Source organism: Falco peregrinus, unplaced genomic scaffold, assembly GCF_023634155.1.
Source record: "Falco peregrinus isolate bFalPer1 unplaced genomic scaffold, bFalPer1.pri scaffold_51, whole genome shotgun sequence".
In the NCBI taxonomy this organism is placed as follows: Eukaryota; Metazoa; Chordata; class Aves; order Falconiformes; family Falconidae; genus Falco; species Falco peregrinus.
The window spans coordinates 245449-268526 of NW_026599615.1; the positions used below are offsets into that span (position 1 = coordinate 245449).

General features: G+C 53.2%; 2 protein-coding genes across 3 annotated transcripts in view; one reads left to right on the forward strand and one right to left on the reverse strand.

Moving 5' to 3' along the window:
* LOC129783537 (crossover junction endonuclease EME1-like) overlaps positions 1–23078 on the forward strand; it is a 178276-nt gene that overhangs the window by 116522 nt on the left and 38676 nt on the right. The gene's annotated exons all lie outside the window — the stretch shown is intronic.
* On the reverse strand, positions 4473–6818 carry LOC129783538 (olfactory receptor 14C36-like). The gene is made up of 2 exons (XM_055793489.1): positions 6803–6818; positions 4473–5422 (listed from the first exon to the last, which is right to left on the reverse strand). Exon 2 carries the CDS (start codon positions 5385–5387, stop codon positions 4473–4475), a length of 915 nt encoding a protein of 304 aa, XP_055649464.1. The 5' UTR covers positions 5388–5422; positions 6803–6818.

Consider the following 23078-nt stretch of genomic DNA (forward strand, 5'->3'; position numbering starts at 1 on the left):
CCGTTCCCCATCTCAGCCCCGAAAGCAGGTAGAACAAGTTTAATGGTGCCTTTCAGCTGGCTTCCGGGGTAGTGTAGAAAATACCAACAGAACTCCTTTCTGGCACCTTCCCCGGTGCAGTTGTGCATGGGGTGTGCCTTGCAACTATTTGTCACCAGCCGAGTCCAAAATTCAGCCGTTCCCCATCTCAGCCCAGGAAGCAGGTAGAACACCTTTTGTGGCGCCTTTCAGCTGCCTACCGGGGTACTGTAAAAACTGCCTACAGAACTCCTTTCTGGCACCTTCCCCGGTGCAGTTGTGCATGGGGAGTGCCTTGCAACTATTTGTCTCCAGCCGAGTCCAAAAGTCAGCGGTTCCCCATCTCAGCCCCGAAAGCAGGTAGAACAAGTTTACTGGTGCCTTTTTGCTGCCTACCGGGGCAGTGTGAGAACTACCTACAGAACTCCTTTTTGGCACCTTCCCCGGTGGACTTGTGCATGGGGTATGCATTGGGAATGTTTGTCACCAGCCGAGTCTAAAATTCAGAAGTTCTCCATCTCAGCCCCGAAAGCAGGTAGAAGAATTTTAATGGTGCCTTTCAGCTGCCTACGGGGCAGTCTGAGAACTACCAACAGAACTCCTTTCTGGCACCTTCCCCGGTGGAGTTGTGCATGGGGTGTGTTTGGAACATGTTGTCACCAGCCGAGACCAAAATTCAGCGGTTCCCCATCTCAGCCCCGAAAGCAGGTAGAACAAGTTTTCTGGTGACTTTCAGCTGCCTACCGGGGTATTGTAAAAACTACCAACAGAACTCCTTTCTGGCACCTTCCCCGGTGGAGTTGTGCATGGGCTATGTTTGGAACATTCTGTCACCAGCAGAAACCAAAATTCAGCGATTCCCCATCTCATCCCAGAAAGCAGGTAGCCCTACTTTTGTGGTGCCTTTCAGCTGCCTCCCGGGGTAGTGTGAGAACTAACAAGAGAACTCGTTTCTGGAAACTTCCCCGGTGCAGTTGTGCACGGGGTATTTTTGGAACATGTTGTCATCAGCCGAGTCCAAAAGTCAGCGGTTCCCCATCTCAGCCCCGAAAGCAGGTAGAACAAGTTTAATGGTGCCTTTCAGCTGCCTACTGGGGTATTGTAAAAACTACCAACAGAACTCCTTTCTGGCACCTTCCCCAGTGGAGTTGTGCACGGGGTGTGTTTGGAACATGTTGTCACCAGCAGAAACCAAAATTCAGCGATTCCCCATCTCATCCCAGAAAGCAGGTAGCCCTACTTTTGTGGTGCCTTTCAGCTGCCTCCCGGGGTAGTGTGAGAACTAACAAGAGAACTCCTTTCTGGCACCTTCCCCGGTGCAGTTGTGCATGGGGAGTTTTTGGAACATTCTGTCACCAGTCGAGTCCAAAATTCAGCAGTTCCCCATCTCAGCCCCGAAAGCAGGTAGAACAAGTTTTCTGGTGCCTTTCAGCTGTCTACCGGGGTAGTGTAAAAACTACCAAGAGAACTCGTTTCTGGAAACTTCCCCGGTGCAGTTGTGCATGGGGTGTGCCTTGCAACAGTTTGTCACCAGCCAAGTCCAAAAGTCAGAGGTTCCCCATCTCAGCCCCGAAAGCAGGTAGAAGAAGTTTAATGGTGCCTTTCAGCTGGCTTCCGGTGTAGTGTAAAAACTACCAACAGAACGCCTTTCTGGCACCTTCCCCGGTGGAGTTGTGCAAGGGGTGGGTTTGGAACATTTTGTCACCAGCCGAGACCAAAATTCAGCAGTTCCCCATCTCAGCCGAGGAAGCAGGTAGAACAAATTTTCTGGTGCCTTTCTGCTGCCTTCCAGCGTAGTGTAAAAACTACCAAGAGAAATCCTTTCTGGCACCTTCCCCGTTGGAGTTGTGCATGGGGTGTGTTTGGAACATGTTGTCACCAGCCGAGTCCAAAATTCATCAGTTCCCCATCTCAGCCCAGAAAGCAGGTAGCCCTACTTTTGTGGTGCCTTTCAGCTGCCTACCGGGGCAGTGTGAGAACTACCTAGAGAACTCCTTTCTGGCACCTTCCCCGGTGGAGTTGTGCTCGGGGTTTGGAACATTTTGTCACCAGCCGAGACCAAAATTCAGCAGTTCCCCATCTCAGCCCCGAAAGCAGGTAGAACAAGTTTAATGGTGCCTTTCAGCTGGCTTCCGGGGTAGTGTAAAAAATACCAAAAGAACGCCTTTCTGGCACCTTCCCCGGTGGAGTTGTGCAAGGGGTGGGTTTGGAACATTTTGTCTCCAGCCGAGTCCAAAAGTCAGCAGTTCCCCACCCCAGCCCAGGAAGCAGGTAGAACAAATTTTGTGGTGCCTTTCAGCTGCCTACCAAGGTAGTGTAAAAACTACCCACAGAACTCCTTTCTAGCACCTTCCCCGGTGGAGTTGTGCAAGGGGTGTGTTTGGAACATTCTGTCACCAGCCGAGTACAAAAGTCAGCTGTTCCCCATCTCAGCCCCGAAAGCAGGTAGAAGAAGTTTAATGGTGCCTTTCAGCTGGCTTCCGGGGTAGTGTGAGAACTACCAAAAGAACGCCTTTCTGGCACCTTCCCCGGTGGAGTTGTGCATGGGGTGTGTTTGGAACATGTTGTCACCAGCAGAAACCAAAATTCAGCGATTCCCCATCTCATCCCAGAAAGCAGGTAGCCCTACTTTTGTGGTGCCTTTCAGCTGCCTACCTGGGTAGTGTGAGAACTACCAACAGAACTCCTTTCTGGCACCTTTCCCGGTGGACTTGTGCATGGGGTGTGCCTTGCAACAGTTTGTCACCAGACGAGTCCAAAATTCAGCAGTTCCCCATCTCAGCCCCGAAAGCAGGTAGAACAAGTTTTCTGGTGCCTTTCAGCTGCCTACCGGGGTAGTGTAAAAACTACCAACAGAACGCCTTTCTGGCACCTTCCCCGGTGGAGTTGTGCACGGGTGTGTTTGGAACATTCTGTCTGTGAGAGAGTAAGAGTATTATTTGAGAAATTGTTCTGAGTGAAAGACTGGAGCGCTGGACCCAGGCCAGCTGGTGGGATCTCTATCAATATTTGTTAGAACACCATGCCATGAGAACATGATCTTGTTGGAGGTGTCCGACTATGGCCTTCACTGAGAGACCAACTGTGGCAAGGGCTATGGGACTTGTGGGTAACAAGTGTCAGCAGGAAAGTGGCTCCCTTTATATTTAGCAATGCTGATGGAGCTGGCTACCTCTGGGCAACGGAGGAGGACAGAGGTGACCATGCAGCAGTGGTCCCTAATGAGGGCTGGGGTATAAGACCAGACATGGAAATGAGCAGTGTTTGGGAATTCATGGGGAAAATTTCCCTTCTGCAGCTTTCTGAGGGTGTGCAGGGAACACGGCACAGAGCAGGCCCCTCAGTCCCGCTCCTTTGGTGCCTTGCTTGCTTCACCATGACCCCCAGATCTGCACCAGGACCACCCTGCTGTGTGCCCCCACGCTGCACACCCACACAGCTGAGCTCTCACTGGGGTTTCCCTCTCCCTGGCCCTTCCCAGCCCAGCCCCCCAACAGCTCTGCCCCCCTCCCCTGCCCTCTCCCCAGCCCAGGCAGACACAGCAGCCCACGCGGGGCTGGCCCCATGCAAGTGCCCACCCAAAGGGGGCTGCAGAGCTCTGGGCACTCACCCCATGGCCATAGACCATCACAAGGGCACAGGAGATGCTGGTGGGCAGAGAGGGGTCTCCTCCTGCCAGTCAGCCCCAGGGCTGGCACCAGCCATGGCATGAGGACACAGAGGCCTTTGCCTCCCTCTGTCTGCTGCTCCTCTCTCACAGGGACCCTGATTGCCCACTCCCGGCAGCCCCTCGGTGCCAGTCCCTGTCCCCAGCACCAGGCTGCTGGCCTGGGGGCTCCCCAGGCACCTCCTGCTGCACCAGGGACACAGCAGCCTGCCCCAGCTGGGGCATCCACAGAGACACCTGCTCTTGCCCAGGGATGTGGTCTCAGGCATGGCCCTGAGCAGGCGGTGCTGCTGTGCAGGGCAGCGGTGCCTGAAAGCCCAGGGACATGGTCCCAGGCACATCCCTCTTGGTCACCCACCATTCCCATGGGCACTGGGCACCCACACGCCAAGGCTCAACACAGGCCCATGCCCTAACACGTTGCCCCATGCCCTCCTCCCATGAGCCATGGGGAACCAAAGCACACAGATGTTGTTCAGGGAAAAATTCCTGCAGCTTGTTCCTGAGCTTGGCTTTGGAATTAGTGCCAGAAGTCCAAACATCGGAACTGAGAAATCCTCCTTTTATTACAGAGATGTGAGACAGGAGTCAAGGTTAATTGTCCACCCACGCACATGTACAAGGACACCGGGTCAGACAGGCTGGGTTCCCACGTGCAACGGATTCAGACATTACTAGACAAACAGGATTGTCACAAACAGAATGCTAAACGCACTGGAGTTTCCAGACATGAATTGGAAATGCCTCCTGAAGGGACATGGATAATTCATTGCTTCTGAGATAAATCTCACTGCATCAGCTTCTTCAGTGCGTCCTTCAGCTCCTGGTTCCTCATGCTGTAGATGAGGGGGTTCACTGCTGGAGGCACCACCGAGTACAGGACTGCCACCACCAGGTCCAGGGATGGGGAGGAGATGGAGGGGGGCTTCAGGTAGGCAAACGTGGCAGTGCTGAGAAAGAGGGAGACCACGGCCAGGTGAGGGAGGCACGTGGAAAAGGCTTTGTGCCGTCCCTGCTCAGAGGGGATCCTCAGCACAGCCCTGAAGATCTGCACGTAGGACAGCACGATGGAAACGAAACACCCAAAGTACAAAAAGGCACTAGCCCAAATAAGCCCCACTTCCCTGAGGTAGGTGTGTGAGCAGGAGAGCTTGAGGATCTGTGGGATTTCACAGAAGACCTGTCCCAGGGCATTGCCGTGGCAGAGCGGCAGTGACAGTGTATTGGCCGTGTGCAGCACAGCATGGAGAAACCCACTGGCCCAGGCAGCTGCTGCCATGTGGACACAAGCTCTGCTGCCCAGCAGGGTCCCGTAGTGCAGGGGCTGGCAGATGGCCACGGAGCGGTCATAGGCCATGACGGTGAGGAGAAAATACTCTGCTGAAAGGAAAAAGAGAATCAGGAAGAGCTGTGCAGCACATCCTGCGTAGGAGATGTCCCTGGTGTCCCAGAGGGAGTTGGCCATGGCTTTGGGGACAGTGGTGGAGATGGAGCCCAGGTCGAGGAGGGAGAGGTTGAGGAGGAAGACGTACATGGGGGTGTGCAGGTGGTGGTTGCACACTACGGTGGTGATGATGAGGCCGTTGGCCATGAGGGCAGCCAGGTAGATGCCCAGGGAGAGCCAGAAGTGCAAGAGCTGCAGCTCCCGCGTGTCTGCCAATGCCAGGAGGAGGAACTGGGTGATGGAGCTGCTGTTGGACATCTGCTGCCTCTGGGCATATGGTCCTGTCACAGGAGGAAAAGACAGTGATAATTTAGGGGAGACTTCTGCAAGCACAATCAAAGTCGTTTCCCACAGACCATCCCTCCGTCACACACAGACATCCCTCTCTTTTCTTGGAGATCTTCCTGCAGCTGTGTGGCTGCAGCCCTGCTTGGTGCTGGCCGTGTAGGTGATGAAGAGCAGGGCATCTGCCCACGGGCTCTTGACCAGCCAGCCCCACTCTGCAGCACTGGGTGGGGGCAGGGACCAGTCCTGGTGTTCAACTTTGTCCTGTGAAACCAGTGCCAACGCAGAAGGGCTGGTCAGCGTCTGCAGCGCCAGTGCTAAGGAACGGGAAGGGTGAAGGCATTTTAAGGGAGTTTTAGGTTTTTTCACTGCTCCCTGCCATCTCTCCTGTTGCGTATTCTCGGATGTCAGAAAAGCAGAGCATTTTTGCTGCCCTCCGGGGTAACAGAGTGAGGTCTGTGAGGCAAGAGGATTGCCTGTGGGTGAGTGCCCAGTGAGGGGAGGTGGTCTGTCCTGCTGGTTCCCAGTTTCTATGGGCTTGCACCTTCCTGAGATGAATGGTGGCCACACTCCCATGTTACCCTGAAGTACCACAAGGCACTGCTGAGAACAGACTGACCCACCACAGACCAGTAAAGGGTGTAGACTTTCATCAGAACTCAGCATCCCACCCACAGCAAAGGATACACAGCTCATTTCACCCACCCCAGCAGTGTTTTCTCCATCACAGAAACTCTACGCCTCTATGTGGGGCTTTCAGGTCACTCATGGGTGCGAGGGGACAGGTTTCCATTCTGGAGGGCAACTCACTGCTTGGAAGGGAACTTCAAGGAGGTAGCCAAGTGCCCTAACAAGAGCATCAGGTTCAGGGAGAACCAGCTCCTTGCCCAGCCCCACATAGGGCATTGCCCACAGCCCCACAGGTGAGAGGAAAGCTGGGACACTTGTTCCCATGGACACACCTGCAGGAGAGGACCCACAAGGTCAGAGTGTGACTCTGCAGCTGAAACACCCATCCCCAGAGAGCCTGACAGCAAGAGCTAGAGAATAAAACTAACCCAAAACAGCAGAGAAAGAAGTAAAATTGCACTGATGGTCTAGGTAAGAGTGTCCAGGGCGAGCGTGCCAGGCACTGAGGGCAGCGTTGCCCTTGCCCAGCTCTGCTCGCCACCTCCCACACACCAACACTGCCGGGCAGCTGCTCTCAGCCCCTGTGCTCTGCAGAGGGACCGGGGCACGTGGCTGCAGAGCTGCACCGCGGCTCTGCTGGAGCTCTGGCTGCAGAGGGGGAGGCTCACACCTCGGGACCCCCAGCCCTGAGGACAGAGGCTTTGCTGCGGGGAGAGCAGCCAGGGGGATGCCTCAGAGAAAGGGGTCTGCGCTGCACATGGTCAGAGAGAGCTCGCTGATGCTCCTTTCAACAATTCTGTCTGAAGTTTCCTTTCATTCCCTGATCATATCGCTTCTGCCAGGAGATATTCCTTGTGGGAGGTATCTCCCTGTGCCAGGTCTTTCCCTGTCAGCGCTCACAGATCCCATCACAACCTCTGTGCTCTGGCCCCGCACAAACGTGCCTGTCTGCAGGGCACTGGCTGGGCGCAGGGTCCTGCCCGCAGGGGGAAAAGGGCAGCTCAGAACGACCCTGATGGCTCCAGCAAAGGTGCTGCTGCTGCTGTTCATAGGCGGAGGAGTGGCTGAGGGCACTTCAGGAGGCTCCTGGCAGACCTCCTCATCACTCAGAGTTACAGCTGGCAGTCTCAGGGACATCTTCAAACTCGAGATCTCCATTAACATTTCTGCCTCCCCTCTCCTGCCCCCAACAACAGAAAACTGAAAACACAGATTGAGGAGAGCCCTGGATTTATCATAGACATCCCTGCGCTGACCTTCGATACGAAAAGTCTCATCCAGACATATTCTGAGGGTAACCTATACTTGTAAACAGCGCTCACCCGTGCAGCACACTCTGCACAGCAGAGAGATCCTTCCCTATGGGGGCTCAGTCCATACACCCCCAGAGCTGTGGGGAGCCCCCCGGCAGGCTGAGAGCTGCCCCTGGCAGGCGGCAGAGCCCCTGCCCCAGCACACAGCCCCCTGGGCTGCAGGGACCCTGCTGGCAAGGACAGCCCTGGGCACCCCTGCCTGCACAGCCACCTTCACAGCCCTGCAGCCGGCCCTGGCACAAGGCAGCCCACATGCCCTGGCCCTCCCACGCTGCAGCAGGGAAGCCCTGCTCTGCAGCACACTGGCCTCCTCCACAGCACAAGGCTCCCACACGGTCCCACAGGCTGGGGGGGGCCCAGCTGCTGCAGACCCGGCTAGGAACTGCAGAGGCATTGCCCTGCAGCCACACACTTACCGGCTCCAGGGCTCTGCAGATTTCTCCAGCAGGGAGCTCTCAGCAGCCTCCCACCAAGGGCTGCTTTTGAGCTCTCCCTGCCTCCCTCCTCTGCCCCTCTGGGCTCCCTCCAGCTGTCCCTGGGGCTGCAGGGGAACCTGCTGGGCAGCAGGATGAGGCAATCCCTCATGGGCCCTGCCTCACCTGGGGGGACGCACTTATTTCCAGCAGTGGCAATTCCCTTACTAGAAAAAGTTTATTGTATGACTATCAACTTTTGTTAATCCATTACTAGACAGGACACCAGGAAGACTGCAGCAAAGGATCCAAGTACTCCTAAAGGAGCGTGTGTGTATGTGTGTGTCTGGTGGTTGTACAGGCAGGGGCGGGGAGGATGTCTTCAGTGCTTCAGTAAGCCCTGCAGAGCCCATTTCAGCACTTCATTGCACAGTCCGAGGGCTCAAGACTCAGCTCTCCCTTGCCCAGGCCATGTCTCTGCTCTGAAGCAAAGCCTTTGCACCCACGGGCTCGGGGACACTTGGTACCAGGGTGCCTTATGGCCAGGCAGAGCTGGGCTGGTGCCACAGCTGGGGGGCTTCAGCCCAGATGTGCAGCAGTGCCCTCAGCCAGGGGCCCACGCAGAGGCAGCTGCAGCCTGTCCTGTTGCAGACAGAGCTGTGACACTGAGGGAACCCAGTGCCAAGGCAGCTGGCAGAGCTCAGCACAGCTGCTCGGCAAGGACAGCAGCCTCCAACAGCTCCAACATTGACAATGGAGTTCATGCTTGTGGGGCAATTCCAGGGCACCCGAAGGAGCGTTCCCTCCTTCAGCACAGGCCACAGCCTGCCAGTGTGTGACCTGGGGCCTGCACTCTGCTGCTCTCCTGCCTCACTCCCCTGGGAGATGAGACTCCACCATTGCTTTGCTCCTAGAACCAAGGTGGACACGAATGATGCAGGGTTTCAGATCCAGGGGAGCATCACAGCTGCTGGCCCATCTGGCAGCTGTGCTAGAATGCTGATGCAAAGAACCTGCAGGCACCTAAAGGAGCATTGTCACTGTGCTGCCCTGTGGCTGTCGGCGGGTGGTTACTTGACCACTGGCTTGCAGGATCCCACCCAGCCTCTGTCTCGCTGCTCCCCTCCTTCTTCCCTCACCTTGATGTCTGTAGGGTTGTTCTCTCACATCATTCTCACTCCTCTCCCGTTGTGTTTTGTCCTTTCTGCCACAGGGTATCACAGAGGTGCCACTGCGATTGCTTATTGGCTCAGGTCTGGGCAGGGGCTGGTCCATTTTGGAGTCAAATGAAAGTGGCTGTTATGGCCATGGAGTCAGCTCTTGATCTCTTCTCACCTCTGCCAGCCCTACAAACACCTCCAAACCACTCCCAAACCCTTGCCATGTAAACCCACAGGATCTCTAAATTCCCCAGTAAGATGTCAGGTTACTGATCCTAAGGCTTCCTCACGCTGCTTGAATAAGACTTTTCCCCTTCCTCTCCCTGATTTAGGTGATTTCAGAGCAGAGTTACCCTGAACCACACCTGTGTCACCTGGGCCAAGCTCAGACATGCAACAACAAAAATAATAATGGGTACCAAGTGCCCAAGGTCACACACCAGCAAAATGTTTTGCTGCAGAGCATGCTGGGGCGGTGGGCAGAGGTCACTGTGACGGTGAAATGAGATGTCCCTAAGGAGAGCAATCCATGCTGTCCTTGGGACCAGAGACACGCAGGGCTGGACTGTGCAGTGCTGCAGGAGAAGGCATTGCTGCCAGTGATGCCTCTGCCGCCCGAGAGGACACGTGGTTCTGGTGAAGCTTATATCCAGAAAGGACAAGGTGCTTTTGATTGTGTCCTTGACAATGGACATCCCGTGATGCAGGGACACTTTGAAAATCATTGGTCTGTTTCTCTATTGCCTCACCACAGCGATGACTTTCAACAGTGCTGGCTAACTGGGGAGGCCCAAGAAGGCTGAATGTTAGTCACGTGCTGCCCACCTACAAGAAGGGCAGGAGGGAGGATGGGGATAACTACAGGCCTGTCAACCTGATCTTAGTGCCAGGGAAGGTTGAGGAGCAGATCATCCTGAGCGCCATCACACAGGAGGTGCAGGACAACCAGGAGGTCAGGGCCAGCCAGCATGGGTTTATGAAAGGCAGGTCCTGCCTGATGAATCTGATCTCCTGCTGGGACAAGGTGACCTGCCCAGTGGATGAGGGAAAGGCTGTGGATGCTGTCTACCTGGACCTTAGGAAAGCCTTTTGGCTCCACCCCCCACTTCATTCTCTTGGAGAACCTGGCTGCTCATGGCTTCGGTGGGTGTCCTCCACGCTGGGTTAGAGCTGGCTGGACACCCAGTCCCCAAGAGGTGCAGTAAATGGAGTGACATCCAGGTGACGACGGCCCATAAGGAGTGGCGTTCCCCAGGGCTCAGTGTTGGGGCCAGTCCTGTTTCAGAACTTCATCAATGACCCAGCAAGGGGACTGAGTGCACCCTCAGTGAGTTTGCATACAACATCAAGTTGCGTGGAAGTGCTGATGTCCTTGAGGGCAGGAACGCTCTGCAGAGGGATCTGCACGGGTTGGACCTTTCAAGTGAGTCCAATTGTATAAGGTTCAACCAGGAGAAGTGCCAGATCTGCACTTGGGTCACAACAACCCCACACAAGGCTACAGGCTTGGGCCAGAGTGGCTGGAAGGCAGCCTGGTGGGGAAGTACCCTGAGGGTGCAGGCTGACAGATGGTTGAGCATGAGCCATCCGTGTGCCCGGGTGGCCAAGAAGGCCAATAGCATCGTGTCTGGTATCAGAAACAGTGTGGCCAGCAGGACCAGGGCAGTGATGGACCCCCTGTACTTGGCACTGCTGAAGCCACACCTTGAACACTGTGTTTCCATTTGGGACCCCTCACTTCAACAGTAATGTTGAGGTGTTTTAGTATGTCCAGGGAAGGGCAACAAAGGTGGTGAAGGGTCTGGAGCCCTGGTCAGTTGAAGAGCACCTGAGGGTACTTGGGTTGTACAGTGTGGAGAAGAGGAACCACAGGGCGGATCTTTCTGCCTGAAAGGATGTTGTAGACTTGAAAGGTTAGGTTGTAGACCTGGAAGGTGGGGTAGGTCTCTTCTCCCAGATTAGAAGTGACAGAACAAGAGGAATATGCCTCAATTTACACCAGGAGGGGTTTAGATTGGATATGAGTAAAAACATCTTCACTGCAAGGATGGTCAGGCATTGGAACAGGCTGCCCAGGGAGCTGGTGGAATCAGCAGCCCTGGAGGAATTTCAAAAGTACATAGATGCAGTGCTTCGGGACATGATTTAGTGATGGGATTGGCCGTCCTGTGGTAACGGTTGGATTTGATTATCTTTAAGGTCTTTTTCAGCCTAAATGATTCTCTGTTCCTATGCTTCTATGATATTGCAAGCCGAGCTAGACCAGTTGCTGAGCAAGTTGCTCTAGCTGACCCTGCCTCAGTTGGAGGGTTGGATTCGATGATCTCCACAGGTCAGTCCAACCTGGAAAAAGAAGCCATGTATATGGAAGCTCATATATAAATTGTGTCAACACAACTACGGAAGTTCATGTGAATAAGGTTTCTCCACTCAAATGGCTTGTGGGAAATGAATTTGATAAATCTGAACGAAACAAGGCTGCTTTTCTGTGGTCAGGTCATGGAGCAGAAGGAGGGTGATGGAGATGTGCTATGAGGGGGACAGCTGACTCTCAGGAACTCCATGACAGGAGGACGTGCCTGGCTGTGAAGGGGCCTGTGAGGTCAGTTCTGTCTCTGGAGGTGATAGGCCAGCAACAGGAACATGGCTGGGAAAGTCCTTCTGCCAAGCTACAGCACAGGACCTCTCCAGGAAAAGGGCTGGGGTACCGGCTGTCATGTCCGTTTTGCCTGTGGACATGACAGGACAGCAGCAGGCATGTGGCTTGGTCATGTCTCTGGGAGAAGCTGAAAGGCCAGCAGCAGCCATGTGGTTCAGAAGACCATGTGGAGGTGATTTCACTTTTTTGAGGCGAAAGACCACCAAAAAATAGCTATTGAGTTAGGTTCCCTGCCTGGAGGGCAGTTCCTGCGGTGGTAAAGCTTTCCTGGGTAGTGGGAAATAAGAGGAGAGAGGAAAAGTTTTCCCAAAGTGTAATGTTGCAAACGGAGAGTGGCTATCGGGAGGAGGAACTGTCACTGCAAGGGTCCTGCTGCGGTGCAAGAGCTCAGCCAGAGGGAGCCTGGATCAGCCCATGGTTTGTGTTTCAAGGAACAGCCGGTGAGAGTGGAGGTACCTCAGCGAAGGTATGGCAATGTTGGGGTGAGAGCAAGGCAGGGCAGCGAGATGGTGCCTACAGCCTGCAGGGAAACAGGGGCAGGGCTCCAACCATGCAGGACAGCCTGTGGTGAAGAAGGCAGAGGGCACTGGCAAGACTGGAAGACACCAGTAGAACCCAGGTCGGTGTCCCCTTGGCTGTGGCAGCTGTCTCTGCCTCGGAGGGCCATGACAAGACATGATGTCCTCCGGCACGGGGGCATCGTTGCCTCCTTGCAGCCCCATGGGGAAGCTGGAAGTCGCTGTGCCATTGCTGTCCTTCACTGGGCATTGGATGCCCACCTTCCATGGCACCCAGGAAGAGCCCTGAGCCCTGTGTGAGGGACAGCACCCACCTCCCCACAGGCTGCAGGTCACGCCTTGGCCTTCCTGCTTCATCAAGCAAGCCAAGGCTTTGCTCAGCAGCAGAGCTGCCTGCACAGCGCCTTTGCCTTCCTGCACTCACAGCCTCCAAGGATGGGCTCTAACAAGGCCATGGGGAGGCTTTCTCAGCCATGGCCCTCAGTGGGGCCCATTAACGCTTCCAGGGACTGGTGGCTTTGCTCCTGACTTGGTGCTCTTGAGAGGTTTCTTCAGGCTCCTCTGAACCCCTGAAGTCCACAGCAGCGAAGACACCCTGGGCTCATGACGAGGGAGAACGCCCTGACGAGCCCTGTCTCTTCCATCAGGGACATCTGGTCTTCAAGGCTTGAACACCTCATAAGTTTCAGAAGTATAGTTAAAGAGGAAGGCAGGTAATGACCACTATGGAGAAGTGATAGAAGACTTTTCCAATGGCAACTGATGCAGCATGCCTCCTGAGGAGTTGTGCAGAGGTGGGAAAAGCAGTCCCTGGAGCTAATCACTGCGTGGACAGCCTTGCTCCTCAGCTCTCCAGCCCCACTACTTTTGTCTTCAGCTCCTTGAGACTTACATCACTTGACATCAGACTTCTTCAACCAGCTCTGCAGGTGAATATAGCAAAATCTTGGCAGTAATTATTCGCTGCTTTCCTTAGAGAACAGGGTGTAAACAGGAATAAAAGAGGGATTAATTATCGTGTGTGTGTGGGGGGGAGTGGGTTAGAAATTAATAAATAAAAAATACTTTTATCAGCTGTATAATTGTTAGTTCAAGGAAATCCCCATCAGGTCTATCGCCACAACTGAAGAGTTGCCCGTAGGGAATATTAGAGACACTACTGACAGACAGTCCAATTTTTCCACTCTGAACCTTAAAGCAGAAGCTACATAGGTAGAATGGATTGGAGTGATCACAGAGAAAGAGGAGAAAGGCATCTGGGGATGAACTTCTTAACCCATAGTTGTAAATCAGGAAACCAGGACATCAGCATATTCCAAATGTCTTCAATTCCATATAAGGTGTGAATTTCTGTAACTCATGAGAAATATTGGGATGTGTTCAATTTTTTTTTTTTTTTACACATATATCAGTAGAAATTCTCCCACTTTGATCTAATGTTGCTAGATAGGGCTAGATAGTTGCTAGATAGATCTTGCGCTGTACGGAAACATAGGGCCCCCCTCCAGGTAGCCAACAGCTTGTAGCTTATGATGTCAGCAGACGGAAGTGACACTGTAAACCTAGGCTATATAGTGTCACGTCGTTCAGCAATAAACGCCATTTGCCATCCACCACATTGGTGTCTGCGAGCTGATGGACCGTGCGGCCAGGAGTCAGCCACCGTGCCGTTCCTGAACCAGGTCACCGTGAGCCTGTGAAGGCAACAAGTGTTGCCGAAACCCGGGAACATCCACCTGGATTCGGGTAAACGGCAGCCAGAGCGGCAGGACCAGCCCGGCAAGGAGGACGCTCCCGGACCAACCAAGAGGATGGAAGCTCTTGCGAAGGTCGTATTACAGCTGCATGAGCAGTGGGGTATTTACTCTCACAGTTGCAAGACTTTTGGAGCTCGGGGTCATTGACCAGCCGGTGGATATACTCCACCCAGATGCGTGGGACAAATGTTCCTGCGCTTTATGTGACGAAACGATGTCTACTGGTAGTGGGAAAAATCTGAAAGCGTGGGGGAAAGTCGTCCAGGCTCTCAAAAAAGCTAGACACGAGCAGGAGACCTGGAAAGCTGCAAGGGATTGTCTGTTAACCACCCCGCGGGTGGGAAATGGGGCGGCTACGCAAACCTCGCGCCCCCCGGTTGAGGAGGGTTCCGCCGACCCTCAAAGCCGATAGAAAGGTGACGCGCCCACTCAGCGTCCGAAAGACTCTTCCATCTCCAACTCGCCCACAGGACCCTCGGCGGACTCCTTTTGGGGCAAGCTGGCTGCAGAGGCCAGGGGCGCTGAGGCGAAAGCCGAGGCCGAAAATACACGGGCTGAACCACCGCCCTGTGCGCCCCAAGGTGGCGCCGAGCAGCAAGAAGAAGGGCGGGGCGAGACCGCCCCCGGCGGGAGCAGGGGGGAGCGCCAGCGCTAACAGGCGCTCACCGCGGGGAGGGGGAGGGGAATGGGAAGGAGAAGAGTGATTGGCATGACCAAAAAAGGGAAAGATCAGGAGCGAGGGGCAGAGAGCCAATCAGAATGACCCTCCCCAGAACTGCCCTTATAAGGCAGGCGCCGCCCCAAGCGGGAGGCGGGGCGGGCAAAAAGGGAAAGACCCGCCCGATTACGCAAGACAAGGGAGAGGCCGAAGCCCGACCACATACCACCAGCGCCCGGCAGTGCGCGGTCAGTCGGGCTCTGACTCCGACTCAGACTCTGCGTGGGAGACTTGGCTTGCAAATACAAAGACCAAAGTATCACCACTCACGGGGAAAGGAAGACGTAAGGGGACAGAAATTCCTCTCACAGATTGGAGAAAAATACAAATTGCATGTGCCGATTGGGCCCCACCAGACACACTAGCATTCCCGGTCCGAGTGACGGACGGGGGCCAGAGGGTCCATTCGCCCTTAAGCCCTAAGGATATACAAGCGATTGCTAAAGCAATCGCGGACAAAGGACTCGATTCTGCCATGGTCTCCACCCTCATAGATGGGGTTTTTGGGGGGGATGATTTGCTCCCGTTCGATATAAAACAGACTTGTAGGTTGATTTTTGATGGGGCAGGGATGATTGTGTTTAAACAGGAATGGGAGGAGAACTGTGCGAGGCAGTTAGCCCGAGTAACCGGAGCGGATCATCCGCTACACGGCTCCAGCCTACAGCGGCTGATGGGTACAGACCCAACAATGATTACCCCCCAAGCACAAGCCCAGGGCCTGCGGGCCCATGAAGTTATGGCAACCACTCATGCAGCTAGAGAAGCCATTCGCACAGCCTCTAGAGTTATTGCCAAGCCATCGCCACGGTCCACAATAAAACAAAAAGAAAGTGAGAGTTTTACACAGTTTGTAGATCGCCTCCAAGCAGCAGTCGATTCCTCGGCCCTGCCCTCAGAGGCAAAAGGCCCAGTTGTCGCAGACTGTTTGCGGCAACAGTCTAATCTAAAAACCAAGGCAATCCTGCGATCGCTGCCACCTGGGTCAAGTCTCGCGGACATGATTAAACATGTCGTGAGCGAGAAACACCTGGCCCCAATCCAAGTGGCCGTTCGTGCACTGGCTAGCGTGATGACATGCCCCAAATGTGGCCAACCAGGCCATGCGATGACCAATTGCCCCCAATCGGGAGACCTGCCAACGGCGCTCCCCCCGCAAAACCGATCTACAGGACCGTGTTGGGCCTGTGGAAAGAGAGGGCACTTCGCGAAGGAATGCAGACTTAAAAAGCAGGGAAACGGGAAAGGGAGGGGGCCCCCAGGCCGCACACAGCCCTCTCCTACTAGAGATGTCAGGCGGCCCCATTACACCAACCCCAGACAGGGGGGGTCACTCCCGAACCCGTTGTCCCCGAGGGAAGCAACCAACCTTATGGCCCAGCCAACGACCCCACAAACCTGGCCTCCATCCCAGGGACAGCAGGGACCACCCTTTGGGGGCGAGACCCCTGGGTGGCCCTGGCAGTAAGGTGTGACAACCCGCCAGTGGTATGGGGGTTTGTTCTCTCCATAATTCCCTAAATGGTACCACCATCAGCATCCCCTTTTTGATTGATACTAGAGCAGATGTTACAGTCATTCCTGAAATGAGCTGGCCCCCACGTTGGAAATTGGAAGACGCCCCCATGGTGGGTGGAATCGGGGGATTAACCTGAGCTCGGAAGAGTGCTCACTTGGTAGCAATCACGCTTCACACAGAAAAGGGACCAAAAAAGACCATTACCCTCTTCCCATACGTCATGTCAGGAGTCCCACCCCTGTTGGGAAGGGACGCCCTAGCCTTATTAAAAGCCAGAGTGACAAATTTACAGGAAGGGCCACTGCCGCACACCCACTCCCGCCGATCAGACTGACATGGAAATCATCTGACCCAGTGTGGGTCGAGCAGTGGCCCCTGCCAAAGCCTCGAATGGATGCCCTTCTCGAGTTAGTTGACCGCGAACTACAACGAGGCCATATAGAACCTTCCACTAGCCCACGGAACACCCCAGTCTTTGTAATACCCAAACGAGCAGGCGAGGGGTTTCGTCTCCTCCACGACCTGTGCGAGGTAAACAAAAAAATCCAGCCAATGGGTCCTGTTCAAACATTGTTGCCCATAAACTCCATGATACCGGAAGGACAACCTTGTGCTGTCCTTGATATTAAAGACTGTTTTTTCTCAATACCTCTGCATGAGGCGGACAAGGAGCGGTTTGCTTTTTCTGTAGTGTTCCCAAACAGCCAACGCCCCAACTTGCGCTTCCAGTGGAAAGTGCTGCCCCAAGGAATGACAAATTCACCCACTATCTGTCAAATCACAGTGGATCGGGCACTGGCACCGGTTCGGTGCAGTGACCCGACTGCAACTATCATTCAATATATGGATGATATTCTGATTGCTGCACCGTCAGGACATGAGGTGGACCACCTGGTGACAATAATTTCAGAAACCCTCAAGACAAACGGGTTTGAAATCGCGAGTGCAAAAATTAAAAGAGGACCCTGTGTAAGTTTTTGGGGAATGGGGATCACAAGTGCTTATATAACACCCCCTCAAGTAAAAATCCGTGGAACCGTTAAAACACTCCATGACATGCAGCAGTTAGTGGGGTCTTTGCAATGGCTCCGCAATGTTGTCCTGATCCCTCCCGAAATCGTGGCCCCCTTGTACGATCTTTTGAAAGGGAAACACCCATGGGAACAAAAAACTCTGACGACAGAAGCAATAAGCTCTCTCAACTTTATCGAACAACAGGTGTCATCAAACACGCTCGCCAGGTGGAACCCGTAATACCACTTGATGTGTATGTGCATTTCACGGAAAGGGGGGGAGTAGGAGCGCTGGCCCAAGGCCCTCCTGAAAAAGCTCAGCCAATACAATGGGTAGTCCTGGGGAAAACGTCACGGGCTTTCTCTCCGGGAGTCGAGTGCCTTGGCAACCTCAGCATGAAAGGCAGAAAACTCGCCCTAAGGCATCATCTGGGCATTGAGCCAGCCAGAATATACCTGCCCTTTCGCAAACAGCTCCCAACACAATCAGTGGCAATGTCAGAATATCTAGCTATAGCCCTCGCCGGATTTGGGGGGGAAGTCCGGTATGCCACAAAGCCCCCCTGGACTCAAGTGCTAGCTATTGTCGACGTCGACCTCCCACGGAAAATCATGGACCGGCCCCAACAGGGACCAACGGTCTTCACAGACGCATCCTCAGCGACCTCAACTGTGGCAGCAGTATGGCAGTCGGGAGGAGAATGGCACTGTGTCAAAATGACCGATCGTGCGATCTCCGTCCAACAGCTGGAAGCGACAGTTGTGTTGCCGTGCCGACTGTTCCCGACAGAACATCTCAACATAGTAACTGATTCAATGTTCGTGGCCAAGCTTTGCTTAGCCATGTCGGGGCCCGGCGTGTCAACATCCACAATAGCTCTGATGCTAGAAGAAGCACTTTTTTCCCGAAAGGGCACTATATCGGTTATCCACGTCAACAGCCATAACCCAATCAAAGGGTCCTTCCAAATTGGCAACAACAAAGCAGATGCCGCTGCAAAAGGGTTGTGGACACTAAGAGATGCCCGCCAATTACATGAGTCCCTCCACATTGGAGCTAAAGCACTAGCAAAGAGATGTGGGATTTCGGCCACTGACGCGAAACATGCAGTAGCTGCATGTCCCCACTGTCAAAAAGCACCATTGTGGTCTAGTGGAGTCAACCCCACTAGAGTACCAATATGATACAGCAAATCAAACTCTGAAATCTAAATTAGAGGTATTAGCAAACCCAGAAGGTTTTACCAATGCCATTCCCTCAGGGGACCAGGCACGCTTATTAGCGACAGCCCTATTAGCACTAAACCAGTTCCCCAGGGGAGACGAGGTGAATAGCCCTGCCCAGAAGCACTGGGCCACTCGAGCGCTAGAAGAAGGCCCGTCGGTCATGATCAGAAATGAGCTAGGAGATTGAGAACAGGGGTGGAAATTAGTTCTGACAGGGCGAGGGTATGCTGCGGTCACAAAAGATAACAGAATCAAATGGTGTCCACTTAAGTCTATCAAGCCAGACCTTCGGAATAAAACTAATGAAAATGGTGAGTTTTTGTCTGCAGGACCGGATCATCGGACACCCCCGTAACCCATATACCCTGGTGACAAGAGAAGATGACGAGTCGGCAGGTGGCCTGTCTGCATCTGAGAGCTCTGCACCGGCGGAGTCCAGACAACGGCGAAACAGCCCCCACGGGGGGGGGGGCTGCGATGTTTTTGTGTGATTTCAATCTTGGGGTTCATAACGCCGTCTAGCGGCTTATATGAACATCAGCCGTGGGAATGGGTACTGGCGAGATGGGAGGACCAGAAGATACTACAAAAGATTGTTACCCCGGGGCCCCCCGGCTTCCAAGTATATCTCTGTGACCTAATCCTCTCACCCCCCTGTTTGAACACTGTAATGTATTATATGTGTCCCAGCTCTAACCCCGGCAAATCTTACTGTAACGTCCCTTATCAGTATTACTGTTCTCGCTGGGGCTGTGAAACCATCGCGTCTGGCTGGAAGGTAGCGAAACCAGACCCGTTTCTTCAGACCAGTTGGGGGCCAACAGGCTGTACCCCTTGGACAGTAGACGGGATGGGAGGGCCAGTGTGCCACGGCAAGGGGTTCAATAAAATAGGTGACTGCCAATACATCTTCTTAAACGTCACCAATGAAAACGACCTGGGATGGACCATCGGCAAAACTTGGGGAAACAGATACTGGCTACCCGGCACAGATAGGGGGGGACTGTTTTTTATTAAAAAACAGGAAGTAAAAAGCAGTACAGCGATTGGCCCCAACGTCGTGACCAAAAGCGATAACCATCAAAGAAAAGAAAGCTTGCAGACTGCCACCCCCGTCCCAACCGATCCCTTACCAACCAAGCAAATAGTTCCCTCAAGCCAACCAAACGTGAACTCTCACCATTTACCCGACAAGCCATTTTTTAGCGTGTTAGATGCCACCTTCCGGTCGCTGAATCAGTCAAACCCAGATCTCATGAATTCTTGTTAGCTATGTTATGTCGTGTACCCTCCCTTCTACGAGGGCATTGTCCTCAGTGCTTCCTTTGACTACTCATCAGACAGCAGTCCAACCCAGTGTAGGTGGGACACACCATGGAAAGGAGTTACCTTGAACCAAGTCAGGGGCCTGGGCGTATGTATCGGTAATGCCGCCCTAGCAAGCTGGGATAGTGCTGTCTGCGCAAAAACCGTTGCTGTTGACAAGACCCGTAATTGGCGATCCCGTCTGCACCCGGAATGTGGATCTGCCATCAATCAGGAGTAACCCCCTGTGTGTCCCTCAAAACTTTTGACGATTTTGCTGACTTTTGTGTACAAATTCTGATTGTTCCTAGGATCCTATACCATCCAGAAGAAGAAATGTACCGTTATTGGGGAGAAGCTGATAGCAGACTTCAAAAAAGAGAAGTACTGACAGCTGTAACTATAGTGACGCTGCTTGGTTTGGGAGCAGCCGGCACGGCCACGGGAGTGACCTTCCTGGTGACCCAGCAACGAGGCCTGTCTCAACTGCAAGCCGCCATCGATGAAGTCCTACAAAAAATCAAGAAATCCATGACCTTTTGGGAGCGATCCCTCTCCTCGCTTTCAGAGGTTGTTTTGCAGAATCGACGGGGATTAGACCTCCTGTTTATGCAACAAGGAGGCCTTTGTGCTGCCCTGAAAGAGGAAAGTTGCTTCTATGCTGACCACACCTGAGTGGTTAGAGACTTGATGGCCAAATTGAGAGAGAGATTGGCTCAAAGAAAAAGAGACAGGGAAGCCCAGCAAGGGTGGTTTGAATCATGGTTTAACCAATCACCACGGCTAACCACCCTGATACCCACCTTGGTAGGACCGATTGCAATGATCCTGCTGACACTGATCTTCGGACCCTGTACATTAAACAGGCTCGCGTCCTTTGTCAAGAGCCGGCTAGAAAAGGTCAACATCATGTTTGTAGAACACCAACAACTGCTCTAAAAATGTACTTGGTCAGTATTTTCCCCCAGGGTATCCCCAGGTATGCCAAGCTACACTCCATTACCCCCAGTCACCCCCCAAGTGCCACTTGCCCAGTGTGCCTTATCTTTGTACTCTTTTTTAGAAATATTTTTACTATTACTATTTTAGCCTGTTTAGTTAGGCATAGGGAGAGGGGAAACGTTGCTAGGTAGGGCCTGGCAGCCAGAAGATGTCGCGCTGTACAGAAACATAGGGCCCCCCTCCAGGTAGCCAACAGCTTGTAGCTTATGACGTCAGCAGACGGAAGTGACACTGTAAACCTAGGCTATATAGTGTCGCGCCGCTCAGCAATAAACGCCATTTGCCATCCAGCACATTGGTGTCTGTGAGCTGATGGACCGTGCGGCCAGGGGTCGGCTGCCATGCCGTTCCTGAGCCAGGTCACCGCGTGCCTGTGAAGGCAACAAACACCTGGTAAAACAAAGAGACCAGACAATGTTGTGGAAGATCTACCAATTAACAGAGCTTGTGTATCGGGGGGTAATGATCCTTTGACATTTGTTGATAATAACTGAACCGAGGAATCGAGCAGTGTTACTGTGTGTGAGGTTGCCAGGTCCAATCCGGCGCTGCCTGAGGTTGCTGGACAGGGACTTGAGGTGTCGGTGCTTCTCTCCGAGGTTGTTGAAATGTCAGCTGTGGCACTTGTGTCTGCACGCGTCGCTGCCCCGCGCTCCGCGGTCGGTTTCCCTGTATCGGTTGTCCCTGGAAGTCATGCTTAGATCGACATTGATTAGCATAATGACGCCCTTTCCGACATTTCGGACAAACTCCAGGACCAGGAGGTTGTTGTCTATTCCCTGCAGCCCGAGCAAGACAATTTCTCTTTAAATGACCAGGCTTACCACAAGTATAGCAATTCCCCACACCACGCATCGCTGCAAAAGCAGCAGCCATAGCTTCAAACTTGTGGTCAACCGTACCGATTCGGTTACATGCTTCCACCATTTCCACCAGAGTGGGATTCGGGTTGGGAAGAGACTAGAGTAGCCTTTTACAATCAACATCAGCATTTTCAACAGCTAGTTTTGTTAGCAATAATATCCCGAGCTTCCGCATTATCTACTTGACGTTCCAAAGCCTGTTTTAGTCTATCAATAAAGTGCATATAAGGTTCTCGAGACTCCTGAGTGATGGTAGTAAAACCTTTTTGTGGCTTTTGTACGTCAGGAACCTGGAAAAAAGCCTTTTTCGCCTGTTCTCTAATTGCCTCGAGAGCCGCACGGGGGCAGTGTTGAGCCCGCGCTACAGGATCAGCACGTGCCCCGGTGCCCGTACGATGCTCTATTGTCAGTGCAGCTAATGCAGCATCATTATGATTGACATACGTGAGCAGGAGTGCTTGCAGTCCCCTCTCCAGTGCGACTCCCATAACGTGTACTGAGTCGGGGTTAGTAGCAATCGTGCTAAAGATTTCAAATCATGAGGAGTCATGACATAAGTATCAAACACAGAAGATAACAGGCTTATAAAATAGGGAGAAGAAATACCATGTTCCGTAACCGTGCGGCACAGTTCTTTAACAACCGAAAAAGAAAGAGCCTCCCATCGTGCTCCCCCTGCCCGACCCTGAGAATACAAGACCGGAGCAACTATAGTTTTAGCCATGTCCAAATCCCCCTCCTTTAAGGCTTGTTTCTTTATTTTTGCCCACACATCACGCAGATCAGGAGGGTATAAATCAGGTTCTTGTTCAGGGTCTACCGGTCCCGGGTCAAAGGGGTCTTCTTCTGGCGGATACTCCACTGCATTAACACCCAGGGGTTTAGAGCACTGTGATTTAGAGGCTGGTAAGGAAAGGGCTATAGGAGCTTGCGACTCCTCCTCCTCTCCTTCCTCTGCCTTTTCTTTCTGTGCTTTCAGAGTCTCAAAAATAACTCTCCCTGAAGAGAGCAGACGGTGGGACTCAGTATTGCCTTTTGTCGCAGAATCCCACAATTTCACCCCTGTATCGTCCCAAAGTTCCTGCGTGAGAACTGTAGTTGCAGTCACTGCAGGCATATTTACTTGCACCCACTTAAGCATTGCTTTAAGGTCATGCCCAGAAATACTTTTCTTATGTTTGTTAAGGAGACCTTTCATAAGCTCATATACGCTTCTTTCTGGGGATGAAACCTGATTCCCCATTACGGATTTCCCACAGCTCACCTCTCAACTCCGGAGGGATTTATGGCCGGCCAGCTCCCGCTTCCTTTCGGCGGATCATTCAAAGTTCGGTGGGACTCGCTGCATGTCACTCAGTTAGGCGATTCGAGAGCCCCTCCACGTCAGATCCTTCACCGGATCACGTCGGGGTCACCAATTTGTGGCGAATGAAGAGACGGGACGCGGCTTGATGCAAGCAAGTTGTCGGTTTATTAGTGTTTTTTTACAATTATATACGTTTCTACCTTCTACATATTACACACTGATTGGTTAAATCTTAAGCGTAAAAAACACTGATTGGCTGAT